A 12,775-nucleotide genomic window follows, 5' to 3' on the forward strand; every position below is an offset into this window, starting at 1 on the left:
GTAGTGTGTTGTGTGTTTGATGGTAATGTTTAAGTCTTCTACTCCTGAGTTTCTTTCCTTTGCTCCGTTACTGAGAATTCTGTCGCACAAACTGGAAATTTGTTTCTCCTTTTAGTTCTGTCAGTTTTTGCAAAAGGTTATTTGTGAAGCTGTATTGTTGGGTACATGCACATTTAGCATTGTCTTTAATTGGCTTCTTATAATAAGTGACTTCTTTCTGGTGATACAGTTTTTGCTTCATCTTTATTAATATTAGCATAGTATATCTTTATCCTTTTAGTCTTTCCCCAAGTATTTTTATTAGCTCTTATTCAAGGTAGTCATTATTCCTGCATATTTGTGACTATTCCATTTATGATATATACAATCTTCTTCACCTTTGTAAGATGTTTTTAGGGGAGAAATTTTTATCAGGTATTGTTTTTTACACTTTGGATTTTTTTCTTTGTTTTATAATAGCTGTGTGCTGGCGGTGATGTGGTTTGCTTTTTTATATTGTTCATTTCGTGTACCTTGTCCCAAGTTCAGGAGGGTTCTCTTACATCAGCTCTGTGCTTTGCTGTTCAGAGATGTCCCCTCAAGATAAGTGCAGATTTTTTTAAATGTCTGGCTTATATTCTATACTGAAATATTTCAGCCATTGTGTCTTGCTGAGCGAAAGTTTTTAATTCGGATGAAGTCCAAGTTAATTTTTTCTTTTTCTAAAATGTGTTTTGAGTATCAAGATTGAGTCCTACGTCCCAAATATTTTTTTTCACTATTTCATCTAATGGTTGTATAGTTTTTATTTTAAATTAATGGCTTATTTTTGTTTTGTTTTGTTTTGTTTTTCTCCGGTACCGGGAACCGAACTCACAACCTTGCGCTTGCCAGGCAGGCGCTTTTGCCGCTGAGCTAAATCCCCAGCCCCTAATGGCTTATTTTTAATTTTGGTATAAAATATGTAATTAGGTCCATTCAGTATTTTTTAAGAGGAGACTGTAAATGTACAGTTGCTTCAGCACCAATTGTTGAAAAGCTGTCTCTTCAATTGAATTATTTGGCTCCTTTGTCATCTGGCTGTGTGGATCTGTTTCTCGGTTCTCTGTCCTGTTCATTGGTCTGCTGTTTATTACCAGCCAATAAATACCCTACTGTCTTGATAGTGTACACTCTAAAAGTCTTGCATGTGTTCCGTTAGATTTGTACCTACGGGGTTTTGCTTTGTTTTTAAATAAATTATGGTATTGAAGCCAGGCATGGTGGCACACGCCTATAATCCCCACACTTGGAAGGCTGAGGCAGGAGGATCGTTGTGAGTTCAAGACCAGCCTGCGCTACAAAGTGAGCTCAAAGCCAGCCTGAACTGCACATTGAGACCCTGTCTCAAAAAGACCAAAAAAAAAAAAAATTACGGTATTGAGCCAGTAATATAGCTCAGCGGCACAGTGCCTGCCTGGCAAGTGCAAGGTCCTAAGTTCGATTCCTCGTACCAAATCAATCAATGTATTTTAGTTTTCAAATTTTTATTCCTAGTATACTTGCTAAACTTACTTTTCGGTTGATTTTTCCATATATTCTACATAAACCTACCATTTGCATATATGGGCATTTTTTTTTTTCTTTTGTAACCCTTACGCCTTTTATTTCATTTCTTGAGTTACCCTGCTAAGAAGTTCCAGTATTATATTGCAAATGGTGTTTTAACCCTAAAACAATTTTCAGTACAGCTTGTAAAAGTCTTAGCAGAGTATAAAATAATGAGACTTTGTGTCCAAAAATGCAGAAAGTCTTAGGGATTATTAATTTAGCATCAAACAAATGCAGGTTCAATTCTAAAAAATTTCTCTTTCATTTAAATCTTAATGTCACAATTTTATGGTGTTTATATTGTTACTGTTTTTTAGAAAACCTAATGATATATTTTCTCTTACACTGGAAAAAAATTATTTTTATAATCTGAAAATTGTTTTTCCTGTTTTTGTATGTCATTTATTATTTTTTTAATTCAGAGTTGTGAACAAGGTTCAACTACTCAAGAACAGGCCTTATCTGCTCAGCATTCTGCTGTCATTAACCTCACTGGAGTAGGAGGTTTTATGCAGTCACAGGCAGCTGGTACGTATCTTCATAGTTTTACATGCTGAACTTCCTAAAAGTAATGTATTCGGAATCTTGCCGCTTACTTGCAAGCTGTAATCAAGAAAAAACAAGCTTATATTTAATCTGTGACCTGTTAAATAGATTTACCGATCGCTAAGAATTTTTTCATTAACAGTTGAGAGCTTTTTTTTAATACAGTAGTTTTCCTAATATTAGTTTACTGACAAAATTTTATACAGTTACTTAACTTATTCAGAAGCTGTCAAAGCTATTTTCAATTTTTATGATAAATATATGTTAACTCTTCAGTTTTCTTAGATACTTGAGACTACATTTTCCTAGATTGCAGTTGTCTCATTCTGTAGCTTGTAATTATGACTTAAATCTTAATGATAACATTTCTGTAGGACATTTGTAAAAAGTGAAACTAAAATGAAGGACTACCCCACTGCTTCTAGAAGTAAATAGTAACCCAAATATAGTGAATACTTTCGTCAATAGAGGACAGAAATTCTAATTTCACTTTCATTTAAAATCAGTAAGCTACATTCATAAGAGAGCTGTGACAGATTTGAGGATTTAAGGATTGAGTATGTCAACACTGTAATTGTCACATTGGGCTATGATGCTTTGGCATTTCTATATAACCCCGTTCCTGAATTTAGAAGTCCTTTAGCATAGTAGAGTCAAGGTCTTTATTCTGAAAATAAGTAATTTTACCTAAACGTCTAATTCATAGCTAATTTCCAAATGGAAGTTCGTAACTATATCCGTTACCATACAGATAATAAATTTTTTAAAATAGCAGTAAGGTAAACTTAATGGAAAGAACTCTGGGCTAAAAAATCATGAGAATGTTTCCGGCTCCACATTTGCCCCTGAATGATTACTTCGAGTCCCTCAACTCATGCCGGCCACCTGAACCACCGGCAGTGAGACATACGAATGAGACATGAATTGCAGCCCTGTCGTTAATGTGTTAAACCATGTAGGGCTTAAACTTCCTCGTCTGTACATGAAAGGCTTAACCTGATTAGTATGGTCTTAGTCAGCTGAAAACTGTGTTTACCACCATTACTGTTAACAGTCTGGTAGTCATTATCCCTTGTTTGAAGCACTTGTCTACCAGTTTTGTTACTAGGATAGTTGGGTTTCTTCCATCCCCCTTTTCCTATTTCATTGGGTATGTTTTTGAAATAATGTGCTCTATTTTATATCACAGAAGAAATAGTTTTTAAAATAGCACCAATATCAAATTTCATTGAGGGGCAAGAGAGGGATAAGGTGCACCCCCTTCCCTTTCTGTGTCCAGAAAGTTCCCTAATCAGTGACACCTTCAACTAACAGCAAACTACATTTATCCTGAAATGTCTGTGATTTGACACTTAAAATTAATCATACTGCTAACTTTTCTGTTTCATTTTCCGTGTTGCCCTTTCCTAACCCTGGTAGCCTTCAGACTTTCTGACTGGCCTGCTCTCCCTTCTCCTCTCTGTAGTGTTGTCTCAGCTTGGCTCTGCCGAGAACAGACCTGAGCAAAGCCTCCCTCAGCAGAGACTCCAGCTCTCCTCTGCCTTTCAGCAGCAGCAGCAGCAGATCCAAGTAATCCAGCAACTTCACTCGCATTACATTTTTAAGATACTCAGCTCCAAAAGTACCTCAAAATACCTTTCTCAGTTTTACTGTCTTTTAAGACTATACAGTAATTGGTAAATAACAGTAAATTTTATTTAGAAGTTTGACATCTTAGCCAGTCAGCTTGGAGCACTGAATGTATTTTGTGCATTGAAGCCTGTTTTCCTAATGTAGAATCTGTCTTGAAATGCTGGTGGCACATTAACATACATTTTTCTAGTTGGCAATGTTTTAAAATAGTTCTAAAGTGCCGACTGTTAACTTTTGGTTAACGTACCGCAGAAGTGTTCCTATTAGTAACTGTCATACCTGTTTATATATAAAACTGTTTTATTATTTTAGTAAAGAAAGTCAGAATATTATAGTTGAATATCTTGATATTCAGGGTGGTCTTATATTGCTGTAAACTATTATCAAATAACAAAATGGTAACTGAAGTTGCTGAGTTGCTGCAATTTAGGTGGCAGGGCAAAGTATCAATGGTGAAGTGTGTCAAGATCACTTACAAGCCCTCAGCAGGCTTCTCTCTGTGCCACTGGTGCTGTTTGACTGTGCACTGTCTCGGTGTGTTATGGTCCCTTTTTGTTACCTTGGTGCTCTTCTCCCTTCCGGTTGTTTTCGTCACTCTCAGGAAAAGCTCCTTACCACACCTGTTTTTAACCTGACTTGAATTTCTCCCCCTCAATTTTGCAGCAGTTGCGATTCTTGCAGCATCAAATGGCTGTGGCGGCAGCGGCAGCACAAACAGCTCAGCTACATCATCATCGACATTCAGGCCACAGGTCAAAAAGTAAAATGAAGAGAGGCACTCCAACTACTCCCAAATTCTGAGTTTTCTTTTTTCCTTTCTCTTTTTTTAAAAGCCCGAGAACACTGAATCAAAAGAATTGAGTTTTTACTTCATCTTGTTTTTTAATGTGTATTTTACACCGCTAAATGTACAAACTTTATACAAAAGTACAACCCTATGGTTTTTAAATAAAAACAGGGAAATAGTTTCATGAACCAGGGTTGGTCTGCCTAAGTCATTGCTTTTTAAAAATGGTTTTACTGTATACAATATATATGGAAGGGAACTAAGAAATACTGGAAACATCTTTTACAGAAGAATGCAGTTTGATATTTATTTAGTATAAAAAGTTTGTGCACAGTCTGACAAATACAGTTTTTACAAGTCTGTTTTGAAAACGTGGTGGTTTATTTGGGTGTCATACTCTTTATCACTTCGTCCATTAGTTTTTTTACTTCCTTGTGTCTTGTAACTGCTCGGCTCATGCAGTCCTGAAGCTTAGCTCCCGTCAGCCCACTTCCACCTGAGAAATTATTGAGCCAAGACTTTTAATCTCAGTCACTTTATAAAACATCAAGGTCATGCTAAATTATAAAACAAAAGATGGGTAACGCCTACCGGTGGTACGACCTCAAGATCTGCAAGTTACGTTGCAAGACCTACAAGAGATCCTGACAGATACTGGGAACCACTGATAGACAGTCTAAGCTAATAAACGTATTAGGTAACCAATAATTTGCTACACTCTACTTGCCCACCCTAATAAATGTTCACACTGAGCTTTCATCTCCACATGTTCGAAACTTAGGTAGCAAGAACCTGCCTGGTTTGTGAAGACAACTGAGCCTGCCTTCCTCGTCCATCACTACTGTTAAGGTTCCTGTTGCCAGATGCTCCTCCTCTCCAGTAGGGTCAACTATCAGCAAAGTGCTATTTAAAAAAAAAAAAAAAAATTATCAAATGCATAGAACACACTTTATTTTAAAAGAATATGAAATGTACTACCTGCATTTTAGCTTAGGTATAAAAGAGCTAGACTAGAACTGTTAGGAAAGAAAAGTAGCAACCTACTATCTAATTCTTACTAAAGAAAGAAAACTTTGTTCTTAAATTTTTGAGCATACCAAAGTCCTTGGTGACAAATCTTAAGGATAGCTTCAGTTACTTAGTAGAAAGAACTGGAAATACGATTACACAAATATAGGGCACTGGGTGTATAGTTTAGTGGTAATGTGCTTGCCTAGCATGGACAAAGCCCTGGAGTTTAATCCCCAGCAACACACACAAATATCACAAGAATATGTAAACCAAGGAACACAGAAGGTGGGCCCACAAATAATCATTCAAGTCAAGATGCTCACTAGGTAGAAAGGTTGACAAAAATATTTGTGCAAGGACCAAATGTCCAGGGCCCGTGTGTGGTAGTGCACACCTGAAATCCCAGCACTTAGGAGGCTGAGGCAGGAGGATCACCATGAGTTAGAGGCCAGCCTGAGCTACACAGCAAAACCTTGTCTCAAAAAAAAACAAAATGTCCAGGGCTAACTAGAACATAGGGTCACCATAGGTGTTTCTCTGAAAAGTTTCAACTTTTGAATGTGGAAATCTTTAAATGTTTGATTAACTTACTCATCAAACACAGCAAAGGAAGTTGCAACTGGGTGAGTTCTAATATTCAAGTAACTTTTCTTCTTTAAATTAACTTCTGCTAAAGCAGTTTCTTCATTTATTCTGACTTCAGGCAGCTGTACTAGAAAAAAGCAGATAAGCAAAATGTCTGTTACCAAGGTTTCTATGCCTGTTATTTTGAAAAGAGAAAAAATTCAAAATAGGAAGGTAATGATGGCTAATACATTGTGTATTGTTATCTTTTAAGTTAGTACTCAGAGTAAAGACACCAGTATTTAATTGTCCAAACAATGTTCGCACCAACCTTTCTTTTCAATGAACTAAGAGAAATTAATAGTATAACTATCTTGACTACCTTGTATATTATATATGCAATTCTTTTTTTGCTTTTCCTTCTTTTCTCTTCCCCCATCCCAGTTTGTCTTTTCTTTTGTTGAAGTTTCTTTCAATTTTACAATATCTGTTGTACATTTTGTATTTATTTACTCTTTCAGCTTCTCACACTAGGGAGACAGTATGATGTTTACACATGTGCATCTAGTTTGTTTCACTTATGAGTATAATCTCAAGTTATTTACCTATAAGTCTCCCGTTTATCCTCCTTTATGGCTGAGTAGTACTCCACTGTATAAAAAGACCACATCTTTTTATCCATTCCTCCTCTAATGGGCATTTGGGTTGTTTCTAAGATCTAGCTATTACAGATTGTGCTGCTATAAACGTGGGTGCACAGGTATCACTGTGGTACGACGTTTTTAATTACCCTGAAGGGGAATAGCTGGGTCAAATGGACCTGCAATCCTAGTTTCCTGAGGAATCTCCACACTGATTTCCAGTAGTTGCATTATGCTTTCTTAATTCACTTTTTTTCCTCTTGTACAGAACATTTTTAAAAGAATCTTAGAACTATTACATACACAGTGTGGAGATATACATTGTATTTCAAAATCTATTCATGACATTCCAATTTTTTGTTGTTGTTTGTTTTTTTGAGACAGGGTCTCACTATGTAATTCAGGCTGGCCTCAAAATCACGGTGATCCTCCTGCCCCAGCCACAGGAGTGCTGGTATTACAGGGTTGCACCACCATGCCTACCCTTCCTGCCCAGTTATTTCACTTTTTTTTTAAGTTTAAGAAATCAAATGCCTAGCCCTTATGCCACGTAACTGTTTAAGCATTTTCACATTTTCATTGTATTAATTCACTCATCAACAGTTAACAAAGTATTATCATCCTTGTTCTATTATTTAGATTAGGAAACTTAAGCACAATGATAGATACGATTAAAATTTAAGCCTTATAAGACTACTGTTACGTCTTCAGTTGTATTATCAATTTGGCACTACAATAATAGGAGTATGTACAAGTTCAAACCAGTCTACGTAATGCCTCACTGAGGATCTTTCCCATTAAAGGTGAGGTTTATGGTTGGACAGTAAAAACAAGTCCATTCTACTCCTCCAGGCAACACGTAAAGAGCTCAGAGAACACCTGGAGATCGGTCCTCATCAACTCAGGCAGGCAGAGTCAAGGCAACTCTAGAAGGTATTTGACTAGAGAATGTACAACTTCAAAGTGTATTTAGAAATTCATGTCAGTAAGTTCATTTAAAAACACATGATTGTAACTAAATCTCAAGAAAAACCCTTAACTTACTGAGCAAATGTACGTTAAATGTGTCACAAAACAACATTCCAGTTCGATAGGAAGAATGCTGCCGTTGATTAAACTTGCTTACCATTTTTTAAAGCCGCTAACAAAGCAAATGTGCAGGCATCCAAAATGTTCCCATCATAGTCCAGGCAAATGAGATCACAGTATAGAACCCAAGCTAGCTAAAATAGTTCACACAAAAAGAAATTAAAACTTCTGGTAGTAAACAATGCTATTTGCTTAGAACCCCTTAGCTAGATAAGTTAAATTTCAAGGCTCAAAAGCTTTTTAAAATGCTCTGCCTTTACAAAATAGAGACTCAAAAGTGGACAAGTTAGGTGAAAAACTGTTTCTGACTACCAAGTGACAAACATCGCCATCTCCCTCAAGGGAGATCTAGAGCGATTTCCTTTCTCCTTGCTAGATTAAATGAGGGAAATGCTTTTGAAGCGCTAGCTAGAACTCAAAATGTACTTTCCCACAGAAACCTTAATATATGAAATTTTCAATTTCACAATGCTAACTTGTATACAGCCTAACAAAAAAGCCTCTCTAGGTCCCCATAAACCTAATTCTAGCAGGCAAAGTTTTGGAATCCACCATGTAGCACAATCAAAAGAACTTGTTATAAGGAATAAAAAGTTAAGAAAAATTAATTTAAAAGATGGTTACGAGGGAGATAAAAACTTATGAACTTGTTTTTTATGAACTGCATAGTTTATTTAGATAATTATAGACTGATTTTTTTTTTTAGTTCCATCTAAAATCTGTAAGCCCTCCACATTTAACACTATTGTGTTTACTCTTCCCCATAAAAACACTTCCAAATAAAAGCTCATTGTTCTCTATTCCTCTTACCTTTCCAGAAGAAATACATAAATCCTCTTTCTGAATTATCTGTGAACTTGATTTAAAGTGACAAAAGACCTCAGTAAGCAAAAGGTCAAAAACTACTTGAAAGTAAATGATAGTAAAATTCTATCCCACCAGTCTTACTTTTCAATGACGTCTGCAATGAACTGGCTGGCCACCTGGGCCTCCTCTCCAGGAGGTCCAGAGCGAAACCTCGATGAACACAGGGGTGGCAGATCCACGTTAGGAACTGAAAGAAACACTCCGCAGCTATGAAAGTAGCTTCTAAAGGAAAGGCGTTCAATCCACAGCAAAGGCAGTGGTGACAACGGACAGACGCTTGCAGGCAGAAAGCAAAGTAACATACTTGTACTCTGTGTGGTTTTTGTAAGATGCCATTTCTAGGCTTAGATTAAAGAAGAAATCTGTATTTTTCACGTTCTTCCACAGTTTTGTTGTTTCAGACACCTACATTAAGCCTCAATCCTAAATGTTTCACAAACATTTTCCTGGATTCTTCTCAAAATACCTTAACCTGTAACCCTCTGCTCACAACTGTTTTTTGCATTTTAAAGGCACGGGCTCCTACCATAAGGAACAGATGGTCCATAACAAGGAAAAGCTGCACAGTTTAAAACAAAAGAATTCACGGAAACAGAAATGTTTGTAACGACAGCCCTCTAACAACATTCTGTTTCACCGGTGGACGCCAAACACAAAAACTTGACAAATTTGACAGATGGTAAATTTATGACATTTTGTATTTTGCTTTGTATACGCTTTTAGCACTTTCGGAAATGTGCTTTACTCCCTTTATATCTCAATATTAAGAATACTGCTCTTCAACTCAACTACTAGGACTTACTTAGAATTAAATGTTACAGTGTTTCTATAAAATTATGAAATCATTTAACTTACCAACATACCCTTTATCAGGGGCATCTGTTGGTGGTACTGCAAATTCCTGTAGAAGAAAACAAATGTTTCTTACTGAAAGAAGCTACTGAAAAATTGTCAAGACCATTTGGCATTCACTTATGGAAGACTCCACCAAGTTACTCACCACACGAGCATCTACCGTGCTTACAGAATTGTGTCAGGCTCTAAGAAGATTGCATTATCTGATACTTAACCAAAAGCTCTTGGCAAATTAAAACAAATACTAAAAACCTAACACCTGTCTAATCCACAATAGAATTTTAGGTGTATATTATCTAATAAATATCTGAAGCTAATTTGGTAACTCAAAGGTCAGTAGTTACATATATTAAACCTACCGCTTTAACTCCACAAATTACTGTAGTATTTCCGAGTTTCACCAAAGCAGAACCATCTGCTGTACTAATTGAACCTGAAGAGATAAGTACGGTATGTAAGCAAAATGAAAAGTCTACAAAGGGAAAACAGCCACAGAATTATAAAGTGTCTTAGTTTGCTATATATGAGTATCTTGCTACCCCATCAACTGCTTATGAAAAGTTATTCCAGCCAGGGATATAGCTCAGCGGCACAGTGCCTGCCTGGCAAGTGAGAGGTTGCGAGTTCAATTCCCGATACCAATAAATAAATAAATAAAAATTGTTCATATATTTTTCCACTGGGTGTAGTGGCACATGCCTATAATCCCAGCACATGGGAGGCTGAGGCAGGAGGATCAATGTGAGCTGGAGACCAGCCTGGACTATGAAGTGAGCTCCAGGCCAACCTGAACAGTACAGCGAGACCCTGTCTCAAAGAGCCAAAAAAAAAAAAAAGTTATTCCATATTCAAGTCATTAATTTTGAAACAACATTACTACTTAAAATTAGTGTTTCAAGAATTACAACCCTATCCTTGGATTTGGCACTTTTCATGCAGTCACAGGGACTGTTGTACAGGTAGAATCTCAACACAAACTCATCAAATCCCACTGACATGAAGAATTCGGCTGAAAACCTGTTTTAAGCAATGCGTGGGCTAAAACTTCGTAATGTCATACAATTGAAATGAACAGATACCCTACCTATGTTGACAGTTGTGGTTCGGAATTCACCAAGTTCTCTTCCATCAGGACGGCAGTTCTCTTTCTACACATTTGTTCACAGTAAAATAGGTGACATTTGTTACATAACCGAGGGAAACACAATAAACCTCATTAACCCAAATGAATCAAATTGGAATTCTGTCTTCAAAACAGCATATAATACCAAAAGCCGTAAGGTGTACATAACCTCCTTTACTCACCAGAAACCTCCTGTAATACTCCAGAGGTTCCACTGTCCTGAAATACATTAAAAATGTATCTAAGGTAGGTTAATGAATCTTAAACCCAGAAGCCAGCAAATATTTTACGTGTGATGATGCAGCAGCAACTCCACAATGAACTGTTCCCTCAATGCTGACATCCGTTGTCACGTGTAAGTAATTACCAGAACCAGATACTTTGCAACAATCACATTCCATTCCTGCACTTAACTTTGCCTTAAACAAATACAGGACCTTCCACACTGAAAGGGGGATTAATCCAGGTGCTAAAACTCATGCCATTCTTACTCTCAAGTAGGGATTCTTAACCTAGTGAGCATGAAAAATTTACTTTCGCTGCAGTTTAGCATATGCTTCCATTACGACTGCAAGCAATAAACCGTAATCACCAGTACTGCCCACCTTAACCACGGAGATCCCAATTCTAAATGTTTGCGTTTTTACATTGTGGGAAGCCAGACGTAAACTCATCGGTACTTTGAAATTCCAAAAATTACTAGACTGGCCACAAGATTTTAAGAAAGTTTTAAAACAAGCCGATATAGGCGTATGAGCTTTGGGTTTCCGCACCCAGAAAGATCACCGTTTCAGCCTCACTGTCCTACTCTGGAATCACTGTCCATCCATTTACACACTTTACTCTGGGAATCCAAGGGCTTCACCAGAATGGCGCCAAGGCTTTGGAAAAGAAAATCCCTCCGAGGAAAAGCACAGCTCTTTTAGAAATAAGCCGCGCGGCGTGCAGGGCGGGGCGCGCGGCCGCAGCGCGTTCACGACGCACAGACCCGGGCGCGCTCGCGGGCACGGCTCCGCGCCCCTTCCTCCCCGCCGCCCGCGCGGGCAGGGGACCCTCTCCCGCCACTGACCGCCGCCACGCCCTCCCGCCCGTTGCCTGCTTCGACGGCGAAAGAAGTGGTGCCCTGGCGGAGGCGGCCGGCACGCGACCACCTCTCGGCTAAGAGTTTAGGGAAGCGGCCGTGCGCCAAGGGAACACCACGCTACCCGCGGCCGCCGACACTCACTTGAACCCAGCCGCCATCTTCCCGCTCGCGCCCTGCGCATGCGCACACACCCCCCCACCCCCCCGCACACACGCACACCGCGCGGCTGCGCACTTTGGATGCGGCCGGACGTCCCGCGGTGGAACAGACCTGTGCAGGTGGCGGGGTCGGTACCTGCGGCCCGGCTCTTCCCGGTCCACCTCCCTAGCCAGGTGCACCTTCTCCACCTTACGCTTCCCTTGGTTGCCACACCTTGATGAATCGGGTGTTAGAGAAGTGTCCCTGCTTAGAAAAAGTCTGATACAGTAATTCAGAAAAACGGCAGTAATTGAAACGAACCGAGCGACAAAGCTCCCGCTTCCTCGCGGGCGGGGCTGCCAGAACAAACGCAGGGTGCCCGACTAAGTCTGAGTGTGCTATAAACAGAAAGGAAGGTTTGTAATAGCAGCACGCTGCAAGTAGTGCGTGTATTACTTGTTCCCAGGGTTGGAGTGGGAGCGGAAACGTTTGAGACTGTGATGATTTGCACAGCATTGCCAGTGTAACGGCTGCCACTGTATTGTACACTTAAAATAGTACACGTCAAGGTTAGCATGCTTGTAATCCCAGCATTCTGCGAGGCTAAGGCGGGAGGATTGAAAGTTCAAGCCCTTGTCCCAAAGTTAAAAACTAAAGAGGGGCGGGATGCAGCTTAGTGCGAAGACCTTGAGTTCAACACCAACTATTGGGAATAACATTGTTTTAAATTACTGTAGAGCAGATCTACCCTTTAAATGGGTAAATTGCATGGTATGCTAATTATCTCAGTAAAACTGTTGAGAATTAGGTGCTAATCGGAGCTTCGAGCGCCCTAGCGTCTCCCTGCGTGATCTGGCCCTCCTCCCGCC

At 38.9% G+C, this 12,775-nt stretch overlaps 2 protein-coding genes across 21 annotated transcripts in view; one reads left to right on the plus strand and one right to left on the minus strand.

Annotated features, from left to right (window-relative positions):
* The window catches only part of Supt20h (suppressor of Ty 20 homolog (S. cerevisiae)), a 37,520-nt gene extending 32,798 nt beyond the window's left edge, over positions 1-4,722 (plus strand). For 16 of the 19 annotated variants that reach the window (XM_013515800.1, XM_013515801.1, XM_013515794.1 and 13 more), the window contains 3 exons: positions 1,992-2,097; positions 3,581-3,684; positions 4,411-4,722. In XM_013515800.1, coding sequence (XP_013371254.1) covers positions 1,992-2,097; positions 3,581-3,684; positions 4,411-4,548 — 348 coding nt within the window. In that variant the 3' untranslated portion in view covers positions 4,549-4,722. The remainder of the gene's footprint in view (positions 1-1,991; positions 2,098-3,580; positions 3,685-4,410) is intronic. The other 3 variants (XM_013515808.1, XM_013515811.1, XM_013515809.1) reach the window with 1 other exon arrangement.
* On the minus strand, positions 2,088-11,957 carry Exosc8 (exosome component 8). 2 transcript variants are annotated; one of them, XM_005387666.1, is made up of 11 exons: positions 11,910-11,957; positions 10,867-10,903; positions 10,646-10,709; positions 9,921-9,994; positions 9,562-9,607; positions 8,788-8,893; positions 8,650-8,695; positions 7,877-7,973; positions 6,137-6,257; positions 5,331-5,437; positions 2,088-2,172 (listed from the first exon to the last, which is right to left on the minus strand). In XM_005387666.1, exons 1-11 carry the CDS (start codon positions 11,924-11,926, stop codon positions 2,162-2,164), a joined length of 726 nt encoding a protein of 241 aa, XP_005387723.1. In that variant the 5' UTR covers positions 11,927-11,957; the 3' UTR covers positions 2,088-2,161. The 2 variants fall into 2 exon arrangements, with proteins under 2 accessions (XP_005387723.1, XP_005387722.1); XM_005387665.2 differs by lacking the exon at positions 2,088-2,172 and adding an exon at positions 4,815-5,030.
* Between the last annotated feature and the right edge of the window lie 818 nt (positions 11,958-12,775).

This window comes from Chinchilla lanigera, unplaced genomic scaffold, assembly GCF_000276665.1.
Source record: "Chinchilla lanigera isolate Chin_1 unplaced genomic scaffold, ChiLan1.0 scaffold00030, whole genome shotgun sequence".
NCBI classification, from domain to species: Eukaryota; Metazoa; Chordata; class Mammalia; order Rodentia; family Chinchillidae; genus Chinchilla; species Chinchilla lanigera.